This window comes from Macaca mulatta, chromosome 3, assembly GCF_049350105.2.
Source record: "Macaca mulatta isolate MMU2019108-1 chromosome 3, T2T-MMU8v2.0, whole genome shotgun sequence".
Taxonomy (NCBI): domain Eukaryota; kingdom Metazoa; phylum Chordata; class Mammalia; order Primates; family Cercopithecidae; genus Macaca; species Macaca mulatta.
The window spans coordinates 47448784-47473648 of NC_133408.1; the positions used below are offsets into that span (position 1 = coordinate 47448784).

The following is a 24865-nucleotide window of genomic DNA, read 5'->3' on the forward strand; positions in this document are numbered from 1 at the left end:
GCACTTTGGGAGGCCGATCACGAGGTCGGGAGATCGAGACCATCCTGGCTAACACGGTGAAACCCCGTCTCTACTAAAAAAATACAAAAAACTAGCCAGGCGAGGTGGCGGGCGCCTGTAGTCCCAGCTACTCGGGAGGCTGAGGCAGGAGAATGTCGTGAACCCGGGAGGCGGAGCTTGCAGTGAGCTGAGATCCGGCCACTGCACTCCAGCCTGGGAGACAGAGCAAGACTCCGTCTCAAAAAAAAAAAAAAAAAAAAAAAAAAGTTGATGTAACGAAAACCATGGGCCGGGCAAAGTGGCTCACACCTGTAATCCCAGCACTTTGGGAGGCCAAGGTGGGTGGATCACCTGAGGTCAAGAGTTCAAGACCAGCCTGGCCAACATGGTGAAACCCCGTCTCTACTAAAAATACAAAAATTAGCCGGGCGTGGTGGCGTGCGCTTGTAATCCCAGCTACTTGGGGGGCTGAGGCAGGAGAACTGCTTGAACCTGGGAGGCGGAGGTTGTAGTGCGCTGAGAACACACCACCGCACTCCAGCCTGGCTGACAGAGGGAGACTCCCTCTCAAAAAATATAAATAAATAAATAAAGTTGATGTAAAGAAAACACCTGACCTTGGGGTTGCAAATTCATGTTGACTATACATTCACCAAGTGCGATTATTCATTCATTTATTTATTTATTTATTTATTGAGGCAGTCTCCCTCTGTCAGCCAGGTTGGAGTGCAGTGGCTCGATCATGGCTCACTGCAGCCTCTGCCTCCCAGGTTCAAGCAATTCTTGTGCCTCAACCTCCAAGCTGCTGGGACTACAAGTACACACCATTGGGCCAGGCTAATGTTTGCATTTGTAGTAGAGACAGGGTTTTGCCATGTTGCCCAGGCTGTTCTTGAACTCCTGGCCTCAAGTGATCTGCCCCACCTCAGCCTCCCAAAGTGCTAGGATTACAAGCATGAGCCACTGCACCCTTCCCCAAGTGTGATGATTTAATGTTTGTTTTCTTTCAGCAGCCTGATGGCTCCCATGGGCATGGGATGGGGCCACACCTGCCTGGCTCTCCTATGCTTGGGACCTCCAGCACCTTGGACAAGGTCTGGCACAGAGTAGGGCGGGGTGAAATAGCAACAGATGCCTGAAGTGAGATCTTAAGAGCTATAAGCACTTTCTGTACATTACTATTATTATTATTATTATTATTATTATTATCATCATCATTATTATTTTTGAGTCTTGCTCTGTAACTGAGACTGGAGTGTAGTGGTGCTATCGTAACTCACTGTGACCTGGAACTCCTGGGCTCAAGTGATCCTTCCACTTCAGCCTCCCAAGCTGCTGGGGTTACAGGCATGAGCCACTGTGCCCAGCCCCATCCATTAACTTATTTGTTCCTCATCGCAGCTCTGAGCTAGGTACTATTATTTTCTTTCTTTCTTTCTTTCTTTCTTTCTTTCTTTCTTTCTTTCTTTCTTTCTTTCTTTCTTTCTTTCTTTCTTTCTCTTTCTTTCTTTCTTTCTTTCTTTCTTTCTTTCTTTTCTTTCTTTCTTTCTTTCTTTCTTTTCTTTCTTTCTTTCTTTCTTTCTCTCTCTCTCTCCTTCTCTCTCTCTTTCTCTTTCTCTCTCTTTCTTTCTCTCTCTCTTTCTCTCTCTTTCTCTCTCTCCTCTCTCTCTCCTCTCCTTTCCACAGAGTCTCACTCTGTTGCCCAGGCTGGAGGAGTGCAGTGGCTCGATCTCGGCTCAATGCAACCTCCGCCTCCTGGGTTCAAGCACTTCTCCCTGCCTCAGCCTTCCGAGTAGCTGGGATTACAGGTGTTTGCCACCATGCCCAACTACTTTTTGTTTTGTTTTGTTTTTCGTTTTTTGAGACGGAGTTGTACTCTTGTTGCCCAGGCTGGAGTACAGTGACACAGTCTCTGCTCACTGCAACCTCTGCCTCCTGGGTTCAAGCAATTCTTGTGCCTCAGCTTCCCAAGTAGCTGGGACTACAGGCGCACGCTGCCATGTCTGGCTAAATGTTGTATTTTTAGTAGAGACAGGGTTTCACCATGTTGGCCAGGCTGGTCTTGAACTCCTGACCTCAGGCGATCCACCCACCTTGGCCTCCCAAAGTGCTGGGATTACAGGCATGAGTCACTGCGCCTGGCTTTTTGTTTTATTTTGGTTTTTTTTTCCAGTGGAGACAGGATTTTGCCATGTTGGCCAGGCTGGTTGAACTCCGGACCTCAGGTGATCCGGCTGCCTCAGCCTCCCAAAGCGCTGGGATTACAGATGTTGAGCCACCATGCTTGGCCTATTATTCCTTTTCACAAATAAGAAAAAACTGAAGTATTGAGTGGTTAAGTGACTTGACCTTAAGTCATCAGAGATGACATAAATAGTAATTGGCGGCTGGGTGAGGTGGCTCACACCTGTAATCCCAGAGCTCTGGGAGGTTGAGGTGGGAGGATTGCTTGAGCCCAGGAGTTTGCGACCAGCCTGGGCAACATATCGAAACCCCATCTCTAAAAAAGAAAAAAAAAATTAGTTGGACTTGCTGGAGCCCACCTGCAGTCCCAGCTACTTGGGAGGCTGAGGCAGAAGGATCACTTGAGCCCAGGAGTTGGAAGCTGCAGTGAAGCCATGATTGCATCACTGCACTCCAGCATGGGCAATAGGTCAAGACCCTGAAAGTTACTGGTGAAAAGTAACTGGTAGAGCAGAGATTCCAACCTAGGCAATCTCGCTGCAGAGGTGAACTTTACCTCTTCGTGGCATTCTGAGGCGGCTCCTGCAATAAATAATAGATTGATTTCCAATCGACCAATGCAAAAGGGACACGTGGTTCTTCTTTTCTAACCAAAGAGAGCATACGCATTAGACTGGAAAGACCAGAGTTTCCTAGTGCTAAGTTCTCAGGCTGGGGACCGAGTGCCACTGGAAATTTCCCAGACAAAAAGCTGCTTGGAGCCTCCAGGGTCCGGCATCCGGTAAGAGAAGGCGCTGCAGGAGCCTCCAGCTTAGCCCGCCTCTCCTGGGTACTTCGCCCTGGCCCCGCTACCTCCAGGCATCCGAGCGGCCGCTGTTAACTTTCGTGCTCTTTGGCGCCGCCTTCTGCAAGCCCGCGGAGCAGCAGCCGTCTCGACTGCCGTCCCTCTCCCGGGAGCGCAGCAGCCTCTTTAATTTCTTTTTCTTTTTCTTTTTCCTTTCCTTTTCTTTTCTTTTCTCTTTCTCCTTCTTTTCTCTCTCTTCTCTTTCTTTCTTTCTTCTCTCTCTCTCTTTCTTTCTTCCTTTCTTTCTTTTTTTAGAGACAGAGTCTTGGGCCGGGCACAGTGGCTCATATCTGCAAGACTCCATCTCATAAATAAGTAAATAAATAAATAAACTTTATGTAGCCATGAGGTATCACTGTGTTGCCCAGGCTGGTCTTGAACTTCCAGGCTCAAGCGATCCTCCCACATCATATTCCAGAGTAGCTGGGACTACAGGTACACACCACCATCCCTGGCTAATTTTTTGTTTTATTTTTTATAGAGATGGGGTCTCACTATGTTGCCTGGGCTCAAGTGATCCTCTCACCTTGGCCTCTCGAAGTAGTGGGATTACAGGCATGAGCCATTAAATGCGCCCAGGCTGGAAGGAGGTTTTGGTTCACCAAACATAGTCCTCCTCTTGCTGGCAGGTCTCCAGCAGTTGCTCCACTTGTCTTATACCGGTTCTGACCCAAAGCCTAGTGTCTAAGCCACCACCAAACACATCTGCAGGTCCCTTCTCGTGTTTAAACTATATGTCTGTGGCTGGGCATGGTGGCTTACGCCTGTAATCCCAGCACTTTGGGAGGCTGAGGCGGGTGGGTCACTTGACATCAGGAGTCTGAGACCAGCCTGGCCAGCATGGTGAAATCCTGTCTCTACTAAAAATACAAAAATTAGCTGGGCGTGGTAGCACACACCTATAATCCCAGTTACTCGGGAGGCTGAGGTAGGAGAATCGCTTGAACCCGGGAGGTGGAGGTTGCAGTGAGTCAATTGTGCCACTGAACTCCAGCCTGAATGACAGAAAGAGACTCCGTCTCAAAAAACAAACAAACAAAAGCAATTATATGTCCGTGGGTTTTGCTAAATCCCACAGAGAATAACTCGCATCTCTGTCTCCTGGTCCTCATTGGTGCACCTGCACACCCTTCCCTTGCCACCAGAGGGGAGTCTAGGCTTGCCTCCAACTCCCTGGTCTCCAGCTCTCCCTACCCCGACAAACCCTTCCTTCTCTGGGCCTCAAAACCTGGAGTAAATCCCCCTTTTCCCTTCTATCTCCTCTGTTGGCAACCCAGCCTCCACCATCTCCATCCCAGACGTAGAACAAGGAGCTTGTTTACACATAGAAGAAAGAGAAGTGCTGAGTTAGGGAGTAACTAATGAAACTGAATCTCTGAGGTCCTTGGGATTACTTGCACAGTGGGTTAAAAAGAGAGAAAGATGCCAGAGAAGATGGACAGATCACAAAGGGCAAAGCTGCATAAATGCACAGGTCGAAGGGAGAGCTGGGAAAGTGTTACCAGATGGTGCTGTGCAATTCCAGGCTCTTGGTGTCCCGAACAAAGAACTGGACAAGGCACACACAGATAGCAAAGCAAAGCAGCAAAACTGTATTAAGCACAGTATTCCACTCTCAGAGGGCAGAGCAGACTGATCTCTGCCAGATGAGATCAGCATTAGTTCAGTGTCCTGTTTATTTTTTTTTTTAGACGGAGTCTCTGTCGCCCAGGCTGGAGTGCTTTGGCGCAGTCTCGGCTCAGTGCAATCTCCGCCTCCCAGGTTCAAGCAATTCTCCTGCTTCAGCCTCCCGAGTAGCTGGGATTATAGGCACACGCCACTATGCCTGCCTAATTTTTGTATTTTTAGTAAAGATGGGGTTTCGCCATGTTGGCCAAGGTGGTCTCGAACTCCTGACCTCAAATGAGCCGCCTGCCTCGGCCTCCCATATTGCTAAGATTGCAGGCGTGAGCCACTGCGCCTGGCCAAACCTCTGCTTCTTATCTTGCTTCTTGCTCACCCCCGCCTTCATCTTGCTGTATTTTTTATTTTTTTATTTATATTTTTTGTCTTTCTTTCTTTTTTTTTTTGAAACGGAGTCTTGCTCTGTCACCCAGATTAGAGTGTAGTGGCGCGATCTTGGCTCACTGCAAGCTCCGCCTCCTGGGTTCATGTCATTCTCCTGCCTCAGCCTCCCGAATACCTGGGACTACAGGCGCCCGCCACCTCTCCCGGCTAATTTCTTTTGTATTTTTAGTAGAGATGGGGTTTCACTGTGTTAGCCAGGATGGTCTGGATCTCCTGATCTCGTGATCCGCCCACCTCGGCCTCCCAAAGTGCTGGGATTACAGACGTGAGCCACTGCACCCGGTGCTATTTGTTTGTCTTTTTTGTATTCCTTTTGTTCACCTTGCTTTATAGCAAAGTAAAAGCACTTTGCTCTCTGCTTTTAGTTATTCTGACCTTTAGCCAACTTTTAATTCCCTTTGCTATTCTTCTGCCTTATGTTCCTTATACTCCTGCCTCAAAAGGAGTGGGTGGGCTCCCGCTCTCTCTTTAGCCCCCAACAAAACTCCCAAGTCTCCAGTAAGCATGAGCCTAAGTTGGCCCTGCCTCATGGGAAACATATCCACATGGCTTGAAATTGCAGGACAAACAAAGGCTCAGCAGTTCCTCCCAGGGAAGGAAGCTAGTCAAGGTGCGGTGGCTCACACCTGTAATCCCAGCACTTTGGGAGGCTGAGCCAGGAGGATCGCTTGAGCCTAGGAATTCAAGATCAGCTTGGGCAACATAGTGAGACCTTGTCTCACAAAAAATAAAAATTAGCTGGGCATAGTAAGGCGCACCTGCAGTCCCAGCTACTGGATAAGCTGAGGCAAGATCGCTTGAGCCTGGGAGGCAGAGGTTGCAGTGAGCCGAGATCACGCCATGACACTCCAGCCTGGGCAACAGAGTGAGACCTTGTCTCAATATAAATAAATAAAGACACTACCAACAGGCTAAAAAGGCAATCCGTAGAATGAGAGAAAATGTTTCCAAATAATCAACCCCTGATAAGGGATTGATATCCTAAATATGTAGAGAACTCCTAAAACTCAAACAGTACAAAACAAACAACCTGATTCAAAAAAGGGCAGCCAGGCACAGTGGCTCAGGCCTGTAATCCCAGCACTTTGGGAGGTTGAGGTGGGTGGATCATGAGGTCAGGAGTTTGAGACCAGCCTGGCCAACAGGGTGAAACCTAATCTTTACTAAAGAAACAAAAAATTAGCCAGGTGTGGTGATGCATGCCTGTAATCCCAGCTACTCAGGAGGCTGAGGCAGGAGAATCGCTTGAACCCAGGAGGCGGAGGTTGCAGTGAGCTGAGATTGTGCCACTGCACTCCAACCTGGTGACAGAGGAAGACTTTGTCAAAAAAAAAAAAATGCAAAGGACTTGAATAAACATTTCTCTAACGATAGGCAGCATATAGTCCCAGCTACTCAGGAGGCTGAGGCGGGAAGATTGCTTGAGCCCAAGAGTTTGAGGCTGCAGTGAGCCATGATTGCGCCACTGCACTCCAACCTGGGAGACACAGCAAGACCCTGTGTTAAAAAAAAAAAAAAAAAAAAAGGCCAGGCACTGTGGCTCACGCCTGTAATCCCAGCACTTTGGGAGGCCGAGGCAGGCAGATCATGAGGTCAGGAGATCGAGACCATCCTGGCTAACACGGTGAAACCCCGTCTCTACTAAAAATACAAAAAATTAGCGGGACGTGTGGTGGGTGCCTGTAATCCCAGCTGCTCGGGAGGCTGAGGCGGGAGAATGGCATGAACCCAGGAGGCGGAGCTTGCAGTGAGCTGAGATCGCGCCACTGCATTCCAGCCTGGGCGACAGAGCGAGTCTCTGTCTCAAAAATATATATATATATATATACAAAGGCCAACAGGTACATGAAAAGATACTCAGCATCACTAATTAGAGAAATGCAAATCAAAACCACAATGAGATCCTACCTAACATCCATTATGATGCCTACTGTCAAAAAACAGAAAATAAATGTTGGTGAGGATATGGAGAAATTGGAACTCTTGTGCACTATCACTGAGAATGTAAAATAGTGCAGCCAATGTGGACAACACTATAGTGCTTCCTCAAAAAATTAAAAATAGGCTGGGCGCGGTGGCTCATACCTGTCATCCTAAAACTTTGGGAGGCCGAGGAGGGCGGATCACCTGAGGTCAAGAGTCGGAGGCCAGCCTGGCCAACATGGTGAAACCTTGTCTCTACTAAAAGTAGAAAAATTAGCCAGGTGTGTTGGCAAGCACCTGTAATCCCAGCTACTTCGGAGGCTGAGGCAGGAGAATCGTTTGAATCCATGAGGCGGAGGTTGCAGTGAGCCGAGACCATGGCATTGTATGCCAGCCTGGGCAATAAGAGCGAAACTCCATCTCAAACAAACAAGGCCAGGCACGGTGGCTCATGCCTGTAATCCCAGCACTTTGGGAGGCCAAGGCAGGTGGATCACCTGAGGTCAGGAGTTCAAGACCAGCCTGGCCAACATGGCAAAACCCTGTCTCTACTAAAAATAGAAAAATTAGCCAGGCGTGATGGCATACGCCTGTAGTCCCAGCTACTCAGGAGGCTGAGGCAGGAGAATTGCTTGAACAGGGAAGCAGAGGTTGCAGTGAGCAGAGATCATGCCACTGCACTCCAGCCCAGGCGACAGTGCAAGACTCCGTTTCAAAAAAAAAGGTTAACATAGTGAATTTCATGTTATATGTATTTTACCGCGATAAAAAATAAAGAAAGGAAAGAAGGGAGGGAGAGAGGGAGGGAAGAAAGAAGGATAGAAAGAAGGAAGGAAGAAGGAAGGGAGGGAAGGAGGAAGGAAGGGAGAGAGGGAGGAAGGAAGAGGGGGGGAAGGAAGGAAAAGATTCTCAGCTTCGCCAGAACTAGTCACAATAATATTGACTTATCTGAGGCTAAACACTGAGAAGTTTGAATTAATGTCCAGAAAAAAGAGATACTGCGGAGGCAACTCAGTTTGAAGCCAATTGTTATTTAGTTTAATATAAGTGGTTTGTTGCTTTGTAAATACGTAGGTTTATATCTTTGAGCTTCCTTCTGCTTTCTCCCCCTATTTATTCCTAGTAAAGCTCTTTTTTGAAGAATTACAATTTTTTTCCCCCACAACTAAGAGGAAAAGAAAACCTCTACTTTTGCACCAAGGTAGGGAGAGAGTAGGGTATTCTTCTAGACCAAGTATGAAGGTCACAGTGACCTCAGTTTTAAGAACTGGAGGCCGGGTACGGTGGCTTATGCCTGTAATCCCAGCATTTTGGGAGGCTGAGGCAGGTGGATCACCTGAGGTCGGGAGTTTGAGACCAGCCTGACCAACATGAAGAAACCCCATCTCTACTAAAAATACAAAATTAGCTGGGCGTGGTGGCGCATGCCTGTAATCCCAGCTACTTGGGAGGCTGAGACAGAATCACTTGAATCTGGGAGACAGAGGTTGCGGTGAGCTGAGATCGCGCCATTGCACTCCAACCTGGGCAACAAGAACGAAACTCTGTCTCAAAAAGGAGAAAAAAAAAAAATGAGAAAAACTGAAAAGGAGCTGGTTGAGTTGGAGGAGAAATGTTACAGCCTGGGAAAGAGAAAGCATGAATAACTTAGATTTCTATTATCTCAAACAAACTCTTTTGGGCTAGTGTTTTGGACTCCCTTACAGCTACCTCTGCCTGATACAATTTGCTCACTCATTCTCCTTTCTTTCTTTCTTTCCTTCCTTCCTTCCTTCCTTCCTTCCTTTCTTCCTTCCTTCTTTCCTCCCTCCCTCCCCTTTCTTTCTTTCTCTCTTTCTTTTCTTTCTTTCTTTGTTTCTTTCTTTCTCGTTCTTTCTTTCTTTTTTCTTCTTTCTTTTTTCTTCTTTCCTTTCTTCCTTTTCTCTCTTTTTTTTTTCTGTTTGTTTGAGACAGGGTCTTGTTCTATCACTTAGGCTGAAGTGCAGTGGTGCTGCCTCAGCTCATTGCAGCCTCTACCTCCTGGGCTCAAGCGAATCTTACACCTCAGCCTCCCAAATAGCCAGGACTACAGGTGCCTGCCATCAGATCCAGCTAATTTTTGTATTTTTTGTAGAGACAGGGTCTCCCTATGTTGCTCAGGCTGGTCTCGAACTTTTGGGCTCAAGTGATCATCCTGCCTCGGCTTCCCAAAGTGCTGGGATTACAGGCATAAGCCACTGCACCCGGCCCTCATTCTCTTTCTAAGAACTTGTTCCACTCTGACACTTCTGCTCCTGGATTAATAGCGGGAAATAGAATGAAGAAATGGAGAGCTTTTCTCAGCCTCCTTGTCCCAGATTAGAGGAACTACTTCAAGCTTTAAGGGTGGAGAGAGATAAGCAGAAAGAGAAATACTCACCCAAATTGCAATGGCTGATACCACAACCACCGTCTTATGCCACTTGAACTGTCTGACCAATAGGTCTGTGGAAGCCTAGAGTTGTTTATTAGACATCGGACCTGTGCTCAAGACCCTAGGTAGAAAATTTTTAAAATCCAAGGGTCTGTGAGAAACCATCAATGTAGGAGATGTATATCAATAATGGCAGTTTTTGAAGTTTCCAGTTGCATGATTAAATAATTAGAAGCTGTGTTCAGCAGTGTTTGTAATACATAATGAAATAATTCTACAACTTGTCAGTGTTGTAGAATCAGTGGAAGCCCTGAGCTTGTTTTCCTGCAACTAGAGACCAGCCTGGCCAACATGGTGAAACCCTGTCTCTACTAAAAATACAAAAATTAGCTGGGCATGGTGGTGCACGCGCCTGTAATCCCAGCTACTCGGGAGGCTGAGGCCGAAGAATCGCTTGAACCCGGGAGGCAGAGGTTGCAGTGAGCCGAGATTGTGCCACTGCACTCCAGCCTGGGCAACAGAATGAGACTCTGTCTCAAAAAAAAAAAAAAAAGAAAAGAAAAGAGAAGCAACTGCTGTCTACTCTCTACTTTCTCTCCCTGCAGCCCCACCTTTAATTGGGAGTTTTTGTCCTTCTCAGCATTTAGTTTTCGGGGCTAAGGGAAGACCCAGGAATTCAGACAATCATCCCTTAGAAATTCCAGGCATCCTACCACTCAGTTGATCCTTTTCTTTCTTTTCTTTTTCTTTCTTCCTTTTACTTTTTTTTTTTTTTTTTTTTTTTTTTGGAGACAGGATCTCGCTCCGTCACCCAGGCTGGAGTACAGTGGGGGTGATCATAGCTCGCTGCAGCCTCAACTTCCCAGACGCAAGCTATCCTCCCACCTCAGACTCCCAAGTAGCTGGGACCACAGGCACTTGCCACCATGCCCAGCTAATTTTTTGATTTTTTGTAGAGACAGAGTCTCTCCCAGGGTACTGGGATTACAGACGTGAGCTGCCATGCTCAGCATGAGTGCTTTTTTTCTAACTCTGAATTTTCATTGTCTTTTTTTTTTTTTTTTTTTTTTGAGGTGGAGTCTCACTCTGTTGCCCAGGCTGGAGTGCAGTGGCGCGATCTCGACTCACTGCAAGCTCCGCCTCCTGGGTTCACGCTATTCTCCTGGCTCAGCCTCCCAAGTAGCTGGGACTACAGGCGCCCACCACCATGCCCGGCTAATTTTTCTGTATTTTTAGTAGAGACGGGGTTTCACCGTGTCAGCCAGGATGGTCTCGATCTCCTGACCTCGTGATCCGCCCGTCTCGGCCTCCCAAAGTGCTGGGATTACAGGCTTGAGCCACCGCGCCCGGCCCAATTTTTTTGTAGCGACAAAAGTAAAACGTTTCATTTCCCTGTAATGTAAGATACAAATTTGTCTGGAGGAAAAACTCCTGTTAACTAAAATATTAATACAAGGTACAAAGACAAAAGTAGAGTTCTTTGGAGAAAACTTGAGATGATAGAGACCCTGAGGGTAAAGTAGGGTCATTGTTGCAGAAACTGAGGGAGGAAGGTTGTGCTCAAGGATTTGTAAGGTAGTGGTTCAGCATGCTGGTTTCTTTCCAGGTCAGTAGGTTCCATCATAAGCCGTGGTCACATTCAGCTACCTGTTCATTGAGTGATCAAACAAGACTGGGAGCTGAATACACACACACCAAAAAAAACTTCACCTGAAGCCCTGCTACTAGTCCAGGAAGTAACTTTGTGTGTCTAGACACCTACACCTTCCTGAAGCACGTTAGTCGTCCCATCTGCCAGGAAATCAATCTTCCAAAACATACAAACCTTTTTTTTTTTTTTTTTTGAGACAGTCTGGCGCGTCACCCAGGCTGGAGTGCAGTCACACGATCCCGGCTCACTGCAAGCTCCGTCTCCCAGATTCACGCCATTCTCCTGCCTCAGCCTCCCGAGTAGCTGGGATCACAGGCGCCTGCCACCATGCCTGGACAATTTTCTGTATTTTTAGTAGAGACGGGGTTTTACTGTGTTAGCCAGGATGGTCTCAATCTCCTGACCTCATGATCCCCCCGCCTCGGCCTCCCAAAGTGCTGGGATTACAGGCGTGAGCCACCGCGCCCGGCCACAAACCTTTTTACAAAATAAAGCCTGAGCTTCAGCTGAGATGCTTCGGGAGAATTGAATTGTTCAGTGGCAATGGTGCGATCTCAGCTCACTGTAACCTCCACCTCCCGGATTCAAACAATTCTCCTGCCTCAGCCTCCCGACTAGCTGGGATTATAGGCATGTGCCACCACATCCAACTAATTTTTGTATTTTTAGTAGAGATGGGGTTTCTCTATGTTGGCCAGGCTGGTCTCAAACTCCTGACCTCAGGTGATATGCCTGCCTTGACCTCCCAAAGTGCTGGGATTATAGGCATGAGCCACTTTGCCCAGGCCTCACAGGCTCACTTTTTTTTGTTTGTTTGTTTTTGAGACAGAGTTTTGCTCTTGTTGCCCAGGCTAGAATACAATGGCGCAATCTTGGCTCACCGCAACCTCCATCTCCCGGGTTCAAGAGATTCTCCTGCCTCAGCCTCCCAAGTAGCTGGGATTACAGGCATGCGCCACCACGCCTGGCTAATTTTGTATTTTTAGTAGAGACGGGGTTTCTCTATATTGGTCAGGCTGGTCTCAAACTCCCTACCTCAGGTGATACACCCACCTTGGCTTCCCAAAGTGGTGAGATTACAGGCGTGAGCCACCGAGCCTAGCCCATAGGTCACTTCTAATCATGACAGTCACCATATAAAACTGAAGCTGCCAGTTACCAGGGCAGCACAGTCACACACTCTGATTAGTCATTGCTTTTCCTCTCAAGAAATTGAAGCTAATTCTGGCTGATTACAGATAAAGGGAATTAATAAAAGTATCCTGGGCAGCCCATACAAGTATTAGGAGACTGGAGATGAAAACCTGAATGCTGATCTTCCAGGAACTATGCCCTAAAATCATGCTCAGACCTCCATTGCTGCAGCCCTACTCAGTGGGGTAGGAGAGACTCCTGCTGTCATTCACACTGCACCAAGGATGCATGCCTTTCTGTGCCAGGAGTCTAGCCTTGCAAACTACCACCACTATTGAGGGCCAGGTGCCTCTAATACCACCCTCACCAGCAAAATAGATCCCGTGTTGACCTCATTTTCAAGTTGCTCATGTGTGCATTGAAGGAAGTGACATTATGAAAGCCAAGAGGAGATAAGATTTCCCAATAAAGGAAGGCGTGGTTGGTCTATGCTGTTGACTTTAAAGTGGGAAAAAAAAAAAAACCCAATAATCTTCAAATGAACTGTGGCTTTTGGCCTGACTACCCCCAATAGAGACAACTGAAAAAAGATTTAAAATAAAAATATTTATGGCTGGGCATGTTGGATCACACCTGTAATCCCAGCACTTTGGGAGGCCAAGGTGGGTGGATGACCTGAGGTCAGGAGTTCAAGACCAGCCTGGCCAACATGGCAAAACCCCATCTCTACTAAAAATACAAAAATTATCCAGGTGTGCTGGCACACACATGTAATCCCAGCTACTTGGGAGGCTGAGGTAGGAGAATTGCTTGAACTCAGGAGGTGGAGGTTGCAGTGAGCCAAGATTGTGCCACTGCACTCCAGCCTGGGTGACAGAGCGAGACTCCGTCTCAAAAAATAAAATAAAATAAAAATATTTAAAAAGCATCAAAGACCTTGTATGACACTGAAGAATTATCAGGAGAGAACTGGGGAAAGGATTGGAGCTCAAATAGATGGCTTAGGGTTGATTCTAAACCAGGGATATTTGTGAGTAAAGACAGCAGAGACATAAAGCTTGGCTTTTGTCATTCTCAAGAGTAGAGTGGGCTGGGTGCAGTGGCTCATGCCTATGATCCCAGCAGGTGGGAGGCCGAGGTGGGAAGATCACTTGAGCCCAGGAGTTTCACACCAGCCTGGGTAACATAGTGAGACCCCATCTTTTTTTTTTTTTTTTGAGACGGAGTCTCACTCTGCCGCCCAGGCTGGGGTGCAGTGGCCGGATCTCAGCTCACTGCAAGCTCCGCCTCCCGGGTTTACGTCATTCTCCTGCCTCAGCCTCCCGAGTAGCTGGGACTACAGGCGCCTGCCACCTCGCCCGGCTAGTTTTTTGTAATTTTTAGTAGAGACGGGGTTTCACCGTGTTAGCCAGGATGGTCTCGATCTCCTGACCTCGTGATCCGCCCATCTCGGCCTCCCAAAGTGCTGGGATTATAGGCTTGAGCCACCGCGCCCGACCCCATCTTTAAAAACAAACAAACAAACAAACAAACAAAAAACCAGCCAGGTGTGGTGGCATGCACCTGTAGTCCCAGCTACTTGGGGGGCTGAGGCAGGAGGATCTCTTGAACCCGGAAGGTCAAGGCTGCACTGAGCTGAGATTGTGACACTGCATTCTAGCCTGGGTAACAAGGTGAGACGCTGTGTCAAAAAAAAAAAAAAGAAAGAGAGAGATAGAGTGAACATGGGTGAAAGTCCTTCAGCAACTGGGAAGGTAAACTTTAGAGAAGCATCTTCTGCTGTTTGTCAAGACTCTAATCCATGGGCATTCACTGAAAGGCAGAGATGTATTTTTGGTGGCTTCATGCATTAGAGCAATGGGAGTTGGAGCTTACCATTCACCAAATGGAAGACGCCATGTAACAGTTGCTATACTGGGTTGAAAACTGAAGAATTTTACTCTGTTTGTTGGGGTGGACTGTACTCCCAGGAATTTTTCTGTGTGGTCACAGAACTTCAAATTATGTGTCTGAACTGTTAAGTACCTTAGATATCTAATAGCGGAAACTGTTTAGAGTAAGATAATAGTGCCTTAGGTCTTACAGTATACATAAAAGTATTTTTTCAAATAAAATGTCCAGAAAACAATCAAATATCACAAGGCATGTAATAAAGCAGGGCAGCCAGAACAATAGAAACAACAGACTACAGAAACATGTACACACACATACACACACAGACACACAAGGGCTCCAGATGTTGGAATTATCAGACACAGATTGTAACGCTTACTATATTCAAGGAAATAAAAGTCTAATTTTAAGATCTCAGTGGCCGGGCAGTGCAGGTCACACTTGAAATTCCAGCACTGTGCAAGGTTGAGGCAGACAGATCACTTGAGACCAGAAGTTCAAGACCAGCCTGGGCAACATAGCGAGACCTCATCTCTATAACAAACAATAACAAACAAAAATTTAAAAATAAATTCGTGGATTTAGGCATGTTTGTTATGTTTCAATTCACTGCAGTTATTGTACTGATTGATTTCAAAATATTGTTTTTTCTTTTTTGTCCAGTGGAAGCCTCTTCAAGTTGGCTTTTGAATTCTTTTGACACAACCCTAGTCACCAATAAAGTTATCTTTTTATTGATTGATTGATTGATTGATTGAGAAGGAGTCACGTTCTGCTGCCCAGGCTGGAGTGCAGTGTCATGATCTCCATTCACTGCAACCTCTGCCTCCCAGATTCAAGTGATTCTCCTAAGCCTCCTGAGTACCTGGGATTACAGGCACATGCCACCACGCCCGACTAATTTTTGTCTTTTCAGTAGAGATGGGGTTTCAACATGTTGACCAGGCTGGTCTGGAACGCCTGACCTCATGATCCGCCTACCTCGGTCTTCCAAAGTGCTGGGATTACAGGCGTGAGCCACCGTGCCCGGACCTAAAGTTATCTTTAACTTCATTCCGTAGTTTTATAATTGCTTTCTTTTTTTTTGAGACTGAGTCTTGCTCTGTCGTCCGGGCTGGAGTTCAGTGGTGCAATCCTGGCTTACTGCAACCTCTGTCTCCCAGGTTCAAGTGATTCTCCTGCCTCAGCCTCCTGAGTAGCTGGGATTACAGGTGCCTGCCTCCACATGCAGCGATGTTTTGAATTTTTATTAGAGACAGGGTTTGGCCACGTTGGCCAGGCTGGTCTCAAACTCCTGAGCCAAAGCGATCTGCCCGCTTTGGCCTCCCAAAATGCTGGATTACAGGTGTGAGCCACTGCACCCGGCCTCCATCTTTTATCTATCTACAGCTTCTGCCTGCAGAGTGGCCTAGAAACTATGTTATCCCATAAAAATGGGCACTCACAATCCCCAGATATGCATTTCCAATTCCTCACAAATCCTCAGAGAATCAACAAATTCCAAGTTTGGGGCATAAATAGGTACAAAGTGAGCCTGAGAAGCTTTTTTTTTTTTTTTTTGAGACAGAGTCTCGCTCTGTTGCCCAGGCTGGAGTGCAGTGGCACGATCTCGGCTCACTAAAACCTCCGCCTCCCAGGTTCAGGCAATTCTGTGCCATAGCCTCCCAAGTAGCTGGGATTACAGGTGCCCACAACCACACCCGGCTAATTTTTTGTATTTTTAGTAGAGATGGGGGTTTCTCCATCTTGCCAGGCTGGTCTTGAACTCCTGGCCTCGTGATCCACCTGCCTCGGCCTCCAAAAGTGCTAGAATTACAGGAGTGAACCACCATGCCCAGCCAAGTCTGAGAAGCTTTCTAATGCCAGAGTTACGTCAAAAAGGACACAAGCCAACTCAGCAAAAATTGTGAACATTTGAATATTAGAGAAAACAATGATTGTACTGATTGAGCTACATCAAATCAATAAAAATCTATGTGTCCATAATGGCATTCAAAAAGGTAAAGCCATTTGTCACACTGGACATGGCAGCTCACACCTATAATCCCAACACTTTGGGAGGCCGAGGCAGGCGGATCACTTGAGCCCAGGAGTTCGAGACCAACCTGGGCAACATGGAGAGAACCTGTTTCTACAAGAAATAAAAAAATTAGCCAGGTGGGGTGGTGCACGTCTGTAGTCCCAGCTTCTCAGGAGGCTAAGGTGAGAGGATTGCTCCAGCCCGGGAGTTCAAGGCTGCAGTGAGCCATGATCACACCACTGGACTCAAGCCTGTGCAACGGAGCAAGATCCTTTCTTTAAAAAAAAAAAAAAAAAAAAAAAAAAGGGCTGGGTGCAGTGGCTCACGCCTGTAATCCCAGCACTTTGGGAGGCCGAGGCGGGCGGATCATGAGGTCAGGAGATCAAGATCATCCTGGCTAACACGATGAAACCCCATCTCTACTAAAAATACAAAAAAAATAGCCGGGATGGCGACATGCCCCTGTAATCCCAGCTACTTGGGAGGCTGAGGCAGGAGAATTGCTTGAACCCGAGAGGCGGAGGTTGCAGTGAGCTGAGAGTGCACCACTGCACTACAGCCTGAGCAACATAGCGAGACTCCATCTCAAAAAAAAAAAAAAAAAAGTTGAACTGATACTTCACAAAATATGATATCCCAAAAGACAAACCTGTCTGAAAATGTGATCAACCTCATTAATATTTAGGTAAATGCAAATAAAAACCACAATGAGAAGCCATCACATATCTAAAAGTGTGGCAATACTGGCTAGGTGTGGTGGCTCATACCTGTAATCCCAACACTTTGGGTGGCTGACGTGGGCAAATCACGAGGTCAAGAGATCGAGACTATCCTAGCCAACATGGTGAAACCTGTCTCTACTAAAAATATAAAAATTAGCTGGGTGTGGTGGTGCGCTCCTGTAGTCCCAGCTACTCAGGAGGCTGAGGCAGAAGAATTGCTTGAACCCGGGAGGCGGAGGTTGCAGTGAGCCGAGATTGCGCCACTGCACTCCAGTCTGGGCAACAGAACGAGACTCTGTCTCAAAAAAAAAAAAAAAAAAAAAAAGTGTCGTAATACCAAGTGTTAATGGAGCTGGAGATAACCGGGAACTCTGACACATTGCTAGAGGAGTGTGAGCTGGTCTAACCAGTTTGATTTGCAGATCATAGATAAAAAAGATAGGGAACTCTGATTCATTTTTTTCTGGCAACCTGCTCTATCTACCAAAAGCAGATAAATAATATACCAAAAAGAAACTATAGTCCAATCTCATTTATCATAATGGATTTTTAAAATTCTAAGTAAAGCAGTACAACAAATGGGTAGTATAATTTGTTCCAGTAGATTTTATTCCAGAAACACAAAGATAGTTAAATATCACTTGATCTTAGCCAGAAGGTCGAGAAGCGATAAAGATGGTTAAATATCAAGAATACTGCCACTGGCTGGGCACAGTGGCTCACGCCTGTAATCCCAGCACTTTGGGAGGCCGAGGCGGGTGGATCACCTGAGGTCGGGAGTTCGAGACCAGCCTGACCAACATGGGAAACCCCGTCTCTACTAAAAATAGAAAATTAGCTGGGCCTGGTGGCACATGCCTATAATCCCAGCTACTAGGGAGGCTGAGGCAGGAGAATTGCTTGAACCTGGGAGGCGGAGGTTGCGGTGAGCCGAGATCGTGCCATTGCACTCCAGCCTGGGCAACAAGAGTGAAACTCCGCCTCAAAAAACAAAACAAACAAACAAACAAAAGAATACTGCCACCATAATTTATTACATCAAAATCTTCTTTTTTTTTTGAGACGGAGTTTCATTCTTGTTGCCCAGGTCAGAGTGCAATGGCACAATCTTGGCTCATTGCAACCTCCGCCTCCTGGGTTCAAGGATTCTCCTGCCTCAGCCTCCCCAGTAGCTGGGATTACAGTCATGTACCACTGCACCTGCCTAATTTTTTTTTTTTTTTGTATTTTTTGTAGTGATGAGGTTTCACCATGTTGGCCAGGCAGGTCTTGAACTCCTGACCTCAGGTGATCCACCCGCCTTGGTCTCCCAAACAGCTGGGATTACAGGTGTGAGCTACCATGCCCAGCCTTGATTGTTGTTTCTAACAAGTCTTAAAAGACACCCAGACTTCAACAATTGTTACTATATTCAGATTTTTTTGGTTTGTTTTTGAGACAATCTTGCTCTTTTACCCAGTCTGGAGTGCAGTAGCATGATCATGGCTCACTGCAGCTTCAAACTCCTGGGCTCAAGCAATTCTCCCACCTCAGCCTCCCCGGTAGCTGGGACTACATGTGCGGTATCATGCCTGGTTAATTTTTAAATTTTTAGAGATGGGGTCTTGCTATGTTGCCCAGGCTTCTAGAATCACTCTTCATATTACTCACTAACACTGCCTCCACCACATTAATACGGCAACAGGTCTAGAAATTATTTAAAACAAAAATTTCCAATGTTTACATTGTGTGATGTATGTATGTATGTATGTATGTGTGTGTGTGTGTGTGTGTGTATCATTCCAAGGTACTGTTTCTAATTTTTTCCTGCAGAGAATATTCAGTATTGTATCTGCATTGGCTAGCTGGTGATTCTATTCACCATCACATTGTCCCAGACTGAATCTGAAGACAAAAAACCACTTTGGGAACAAAATCTTTTTTTTTTTTTTTTTGAGATGTAGTCTCGCTGTCTCCCAGGCTGGAGTGCAGTGGCGTCATCTCGACTCACTGCAAGCTCCACCTCCCAGGTTCGCGCCATTCTCCTGCCTCAGCCTCCCGAATAGCTGGAACTACAGGCGCCCGCCACCACGCCTAGCTAATTTTTTTGTATTTTTTAGTAGGGACAGGGTTTCACTGTGTTAGCCAGGATGGTTTCCATCTTCTGACCTCGTGATCCGCCCGCCTCGGCCTCCCAAAGTTCTGGGATTACAGTTGTGAGCCACCGCGCCCGGCCAAGGGAACAAATTCTTGTCTTCAACAAAGAGCGGTCTTGAGTAGGCATAAAAGTAGCATTTGAAGGTTGGGCGCCCAGCCTTGAATAGCTTTTTACATGCATTGCACGTTATTTCCTTTTATTATCACGTTTTTTGGGTCCAGTCTTAAACCTGGGAAGGCATTCGTTTGGGAGGTCACACTAGCGGGCATCCTGGTTCAGGCGGAACCCAGACTCTAGAAAGCGCGCGCGGAGCCACACGGTCAACCCTGTCCCACTCCTGGCCCTCCCACACCGTCCCCTCCGCGGAAGCACTCCCGCCTCCTCTCGCTCAGGCACTGACTGAGAGGCGGGGAGATGGGTGTTAAAGAGGGGATATCACCAATCAACGTGCGCCTCCGGGAAGGAGCGCTTCGCACTGGCTGGTTGGGTCTGACGACGTGGCCACGATCCAATCCTCATGCTAGAGGCGCGGCTAAAGGGTAGGGAAGCAAGCAGAAGGAGGAGCGCTCCGGGTGCGAGCACGTGACCGGGGCCTGAAGCCGGAAGCTACCTATCTGGTAGGGAGCTCCACCAGCACCGAAGACTGCGATGGTGAGTGAGGACGCATGCGCGGGAGGACCCGCCGGGGGTTCCGCGTCTCTGCTCCCCAATCTGTGTGGTTTCCCCCTCGTGGGTCTGCGCTCCACCCTCACCTCCTATCCGCTCGGGGAGGAAGACGGGATGGAGATGGGAGGGATGGCGATGGGAATGCTGGGGAGGGGTCTGTGGGAGGGTGTTCTGGGGCTGCGGGTAGTCTGCAGGTCAGGGGCGGGGAGGTGGAGAGAGGGTCTGGGGGCAGGGGCCAGTGGGGCAGCGAAGTCCCCTCGGAGTAGCATAGGTGGAGCGTGGAAGGCCAGGGGAGCCCGGGGGCCGAGAGTGGGGGCAGATGGAGGCTCGGGAAGATCAGTATTGAGGACCATGTAGGGGGAAGGGAGCCGGGAAAGGACCTGGCTGGGGAATGAGAAAACCTGGGGCCATCGCCAATCAAGAGACTTGGGTTTGTAGGTGAAGGGTATCAGGGGCCATCCATCCCTCTAGCATGCTTCTCACTACTTGCATCTTTACCCACTAGACTTCTGCACTGACCCAGGGGCTGGAGCGAATCCCAGACCAGCTCGGCTACCTGGTACTGAGTGAAGGTGCAGTGCTGGCGGTGCGTTCTGGGAAAGGGAGGGGGTCCCTTAGTGCACACAGCCCGGTAACCCCTTCTAATATTGGCCCTTCTTTTCTCGACTTTTACCTGGTTTGCGGTCTGGCATCTATTAGGTTGGTACAAAAGTATTTGCAGTTTTTGCAATTACTTTCAGTAATCAGTCTGTGGAATCTTAGTCTCCTAACGGTTGCGGTTTATTTATTTACTTATTTATTTACACTTTTTGAAACTGAGTTTCATTCTTGTTGCCCAAGCTGGAGTGCAGTGGTGCGATCTCGGCTCACTGCAACCTCCGCCTCCGGGGTTCAAGCGATTGTCCTGCCTCAGCCTCCAGAGTAGCTGGGATTACAGGCATGTGCCACCACGCTCGGCTATTTTTTTGTATTTTTAGTAGAAACGGGGTTTCACCGTGTTAGCCAGGCTGGTCTCAAACTCCTGACCTCAGGTGATCCATCTGCCTCAGCCTCCCAAAGTGCTGGGATTACAGGCGTGAGCCAACATCCCTGGCCTTTATTTGATATTTCTTAAAGAGTCATTTGTATTTTGTTCCATAGTACTGTATAGTGTTAGGTCTCTAGATGTTTTTGATTTAGCTAGAGACAAAGCTTAAGGTTAAGTGTTGAAAACAATACAGGTGGTAAAAGACTATTGAAGGAATCCAGGATATTAAAAATTCAACATGTTATGACAAGGTAACTAACTTCCCTGGAGGTAGGAATTCAGCCCAGCTTAAAGGAGAGTATTTACAGTGGGGAGGTGGACATATTTGCAGGTGTGTGGCACTGACCTTTCTAAACTGATGGTAAGTCTGTGCTGAAAAGATTTGGGAAGATTTGAGGGAAGAGGAAGATATGGTCAGGGAGGATCTGATTGTGAAGGATCTTCAAGGCCAGGTTAACACACTTGAACTTATTCTTCTTGGAGGTAATACAGCTTGAAAGGTTTTTTAAACAGAAACAAGACCCAGTGAGGTGGTTGAGCAATATTGTTGTTAGTGATGTGAAGATGGGCAGAAGGAGGCATCATTAAGAGATTAGACTGGGCCAGGCATAGGTGGCTCACGTCTTTAGTAATCCCAGCATTTTGGGAGGCCAAGGCGAGTGGATCACGAGGTCAGGAGATCTAGACCATCCTGGCCAACACGGTGAAACCCTGTCTCTGTTAAAAATACAAAAACAAAATTGGCCAGGCGTGGTGGTGGGCGCCAGCTACTCGGGAGGCTGAGGCGGGAGAATGGCGTGAACCAGAAAGGCGGAGGTTGCAGTTAGCCAAGATTGCACCACTGCACTCCAGCCTGGGTGACAGAGCAAGACTCCGTCTCAAAAAAAAAAAAAAAAAAAAAGAGATGAGACTGGGCAAGTGGCAGTAAGAAGGAGCAAGGAGAGAAGAGTTTTGTTTTTGTTTTTGTTGTTTTTTGAGACAGAGTCTCGCTCTGTGGCCCAGGCTGGAGTGCAGTGGCATGATCTCAGCTCAGGGCAACTTCCGCCTCCCAGGTTCAAGCGATTCTCCCGCCTAAGCCTCCTGAGTAGCTAGGATTACAGGCGTGTGCCACCACACCCGGCTAATTTTTGTATTTTTAGTAGAGATGGGATTTTGCCATGTTGGCCAGGCTGGTCTCGAACTCCTGACCTTGTGATCTGCCCACCTCAGCCTCCCAAAGTGCTGGGATTACAGGCATGAGCCACCGCGCCCGGCCCTTTTTTTTTTTTTTTTTTTTTAGGACAGAGTCTTGCTGTCACTCAGGCTGAAGTGCAGTAGTGTGATCACATCTCATTGCAGTCTTGAACTCCTGGGCCCAAGCGATCCTCCCACCTCAGCATCCCAAGTAACTAGAACTATAGGCAAGCACCACCACGCCCAGCCATTAAAAAAAAAAAATTTATAGGGACAGGGGTCTTGCTATGTTGCCCAGGTTGGTCTCGAAGTCCTGGCCTCCATCAGTCCTCCTGCCTTGGCCTCCCAAAGTGCTGGGATTATAGGTATGAGCTACTGTGCTTGGCTGGGAGAAGATATTTTAAAGAAGGAATCAGTATATCTTGCTAATGACTAGAAATAGGTAATAAAAGAAATACTTCTCTAGCTAGAACTTTAAAGCCTGGAAGAGTGATGATGCCTTAAGAAACATGTTCCTTAAGGCCGGGCGCGGTGGCTCAAGCCTGTAATCCCAGCACTTTGGGAGGCCGAGACGGGCGGATCACGAAGTCAGGGGATCGAGACCATCCTGGCTAACCCGGTGAAACCCCGTCTCTACTAAAAATACAAAAAACTAGCCGGGCGAGGTGGTGGGCGCCTGTAGTCCCAACTACTCGGGAGGCTGAGGCAGGAGAATGGCGTGAACCCGGGAGGCGGAGCTTGCAGTGAGCTGAGATCCGGCCACTGCACTCCAGCCTGGGCGGCAGAGCGAGACTCCGTCTCAAAAAAAAAAAAAAAAAAAAAAAAAGAAACATGTTCCTGTGTGGTGGCTCACACCTATAATCCCAGCACTTTCGGAGGCTGCTGAGGTGGGTGGATCACTTGAGGTCAGGAGTTTGAGACCAGCCTAGCCAGCATGGTGAAACCCCATCTTTACTGAAAATACAAAAAACTAGCCTGGCATGGAGGCACATGCCTGTAATCCCAGCTACTTGGGAGGTTGATGCAGGAGAATTGCTTGAACCCAGGAGGCAGAGGTTGCAGCGAGCCAAGAGTGCACCACTGCACTCCAGCCTGGGCGATAGAGTGAGACTCCGTCTCAAAACACAAACAAACAAATCAAAAAAGGAAGTAGACTGGAAAGGAGGTGGATAAGGATAAGGTGAAATTTGATGGCCCAACTTTAGACATTGAGTTTGATGTAAAATAGCAGTTAATATATATTGCTAGCTCAGCAAAAGGAACTAAATCTAGTGGAGGCCCATATCAAGGAAGAGGGAAGAGGAAGTTGAGACAGTCACCAGAAAAGAGGAACCCTAAGCCACTGTCCCATCACTTACTCTAGGGGTCAACAGAGGGAGGGATTCAAGGACAAACGGAATGTTTATGTTGGAGATTGTGCAAACAGGGCAGCAAGTGTGAAGATTGAGAAAAAGATGGAGCCATTAACAGGTCAGTGGTGGGCAGGCATTCATTTCGGAGAATGTGGTTTTATCAAATAGGCAGGGACATGGGAGAAATCCAGTTTCACGGGGTTAGAAAAGCATGGGTCAATAAAGACATGGATGGCCAAGCACGGTGGCTTACGTCTGTAATCCCAGCATTTTGGAAGGCTGAGGCGGGCAGATCATTTGAGGTCAAGAGTTTGAGACCAGCTGATTAATATGGTAAAACCTCGTCTCTACTAAAAATATAAAAAATTAGCCAGGTGTGGTGATGCTGGTATATACCTGTAATCTCAGCTACTTGGGAGGCTAAGGCAGGAGAATCACTTGAACGCGAGAGGCCAAGATTGCACCACTGCACTCCAGCGTGGGTGACAGAACGAGATTCCGTCTCAAAAAAAAAAAAAGAAAAAAAAAAAAAGAGAGATGGATAAGCTGCTGCTCATCCGGGAAAGTCCAGTATTACGGGAAACAGGATGGCATCTGGAGGGTGACAACATAGGGGGAGATTTCAGGTTTTTTCCAAAGCTGGGTGACCCAAGGGTACTGGCAAGCCAAGGGGGAGATGGTCTAAGTGTGAGAGCCAAGGGGACTGTGCCTGGAATTCCGTCCCGAGCCTGTGCCGTAATGCTCGCCCCCTCCCTCCTCCGTCTGCATGCAGTCATCTGGGGACCTGGAGAATGACGAGCAAGCAGCCAGTGCCATCTCTGAGCTGGTCAGCACGGCCTGCGGTTTCCGGCTGCACCACGGCATGAATGTGCCCTTCAAGCGCCTGTCTGGTGAGCCCCTGTCCCTGCCCTTGGTGGTAGTACTGGGAGGAAGGGCCGCTTCCAGAGGCTTCTCTTCTTCCTCCCAGCCTCCCACCATCTCCTCCTGGGGTCTCTGGTCTGGCCACTTTCCTCCCTTTGGGACTCCCCTGTATTAGAATTGTGAATGAGAAGGCAAGAGAAAGGAGATGTAGCAGAGGCCACTCATCTTCAAATCTCTGAGCCTGGAACGATAGAATTTCTTTGGCTTTGATCCCAGCCAATGTGCGTGTGGCCCCGCCCCATGGAGTCTGTTGCACCCACTAACTCTGTGCTCCCTTCCCTCTCCTGGGGCGGGGGAAGGTGTGTCTCTCCTCCAGTGGTCTTTGGAGAACACACGCTGCTGGTGACGGTGTCAGGACAGAGGGTGTTTGTGGTGAAGCGGCAGAACCGAGGTCGGGAGCCCATTGATGTCTGAGCCTGCCGGAGGGCGAGGGTCGGAGAAGCGGATTGGGTCCTGGGCCTCTGTGATGAGGCAGGCACAGCCGTCAGTCTTGGCTTGCTGCTAGAACTAGGGCCTTCTGCTCGCCCACCTCCTACCCCTACCTGGATGGGCCAAAGCTTGGAGACTGTGAGCTGTGTTAAGGAGAACAAGGGCAAGGAGACCTCCCTTTGTGCTCCCTCTCTCCCTCCCTAATAAACATGAGCCTGATGTTCTCTAGCCCAGGGACATGTGTGTTTAGTGTGGGAATGATTACACCCCATGTCTGTCTTCCACCTTCTGGGGAGAAAGTCATGCACTTTAGCCCAAGTTGGGTGTGGC

The 24865-nt window shown here is 47.9% G+C and overlaps 1 protein-coding gene and 1 long non-coding RNA gene across 7 annotated transcripts; one reads left to right on the top strand and one right to left on the bottom strand.

Annotated features, from left to right (window-relative positions):
* The first annotated feature begins 19547 nt into the window (after positions 1 to 19547).
* LAMTOR4 (late endosomal/lysosomal adaptor, MAPK and MTOR activator 4) lies at positions 19548 to 24763 on the top strand. Of its 6 annotated transcripts, none has more exons than XM_077996393.1 (4): positions 19548 to 19696; positions 20139 to 20219; positions 23958 to 24075; positions 24406 to 24763. In XM_077996393.1, exons 1-4 carry the CDS (start codon positions 19616 to 19618, stop codon positions 24450 to 24452), a joined length of 327 nt encoding a protein of 108 aa, XP_077852519.1. In that variant the 5' UTR covers positions 19548 to 19615; the 3' UTR covers positions 24453 to 24763. The 6 variants fall into 6 exon arrangements, with proteins under 6 accessions (XP_077852519.1, XP_077852518.1, XP_077852521.1 ...); XM_077996392.1 differs by having other exon boundaries at positions 24423 to 24763; XM_077996395.1 differs by having other exon boundaries at positions 19548 to 19618.
* Positions 20138 to 23721, bottom strand: LOC144339725 (uncharacterized). Its single transcript, XR_013415082.1, has 2 exons — positions 22920 to 23721; positions 20138 to 20473 (listed from the first exon to the last, which is right to left on the bottom strand). It is a non-coding gene; the product is annotated as an uncharacterized LOC144339725 (long non-coding RNA).
* Positions 24764 to 24865: the final 102 nt, after the last annotated feature.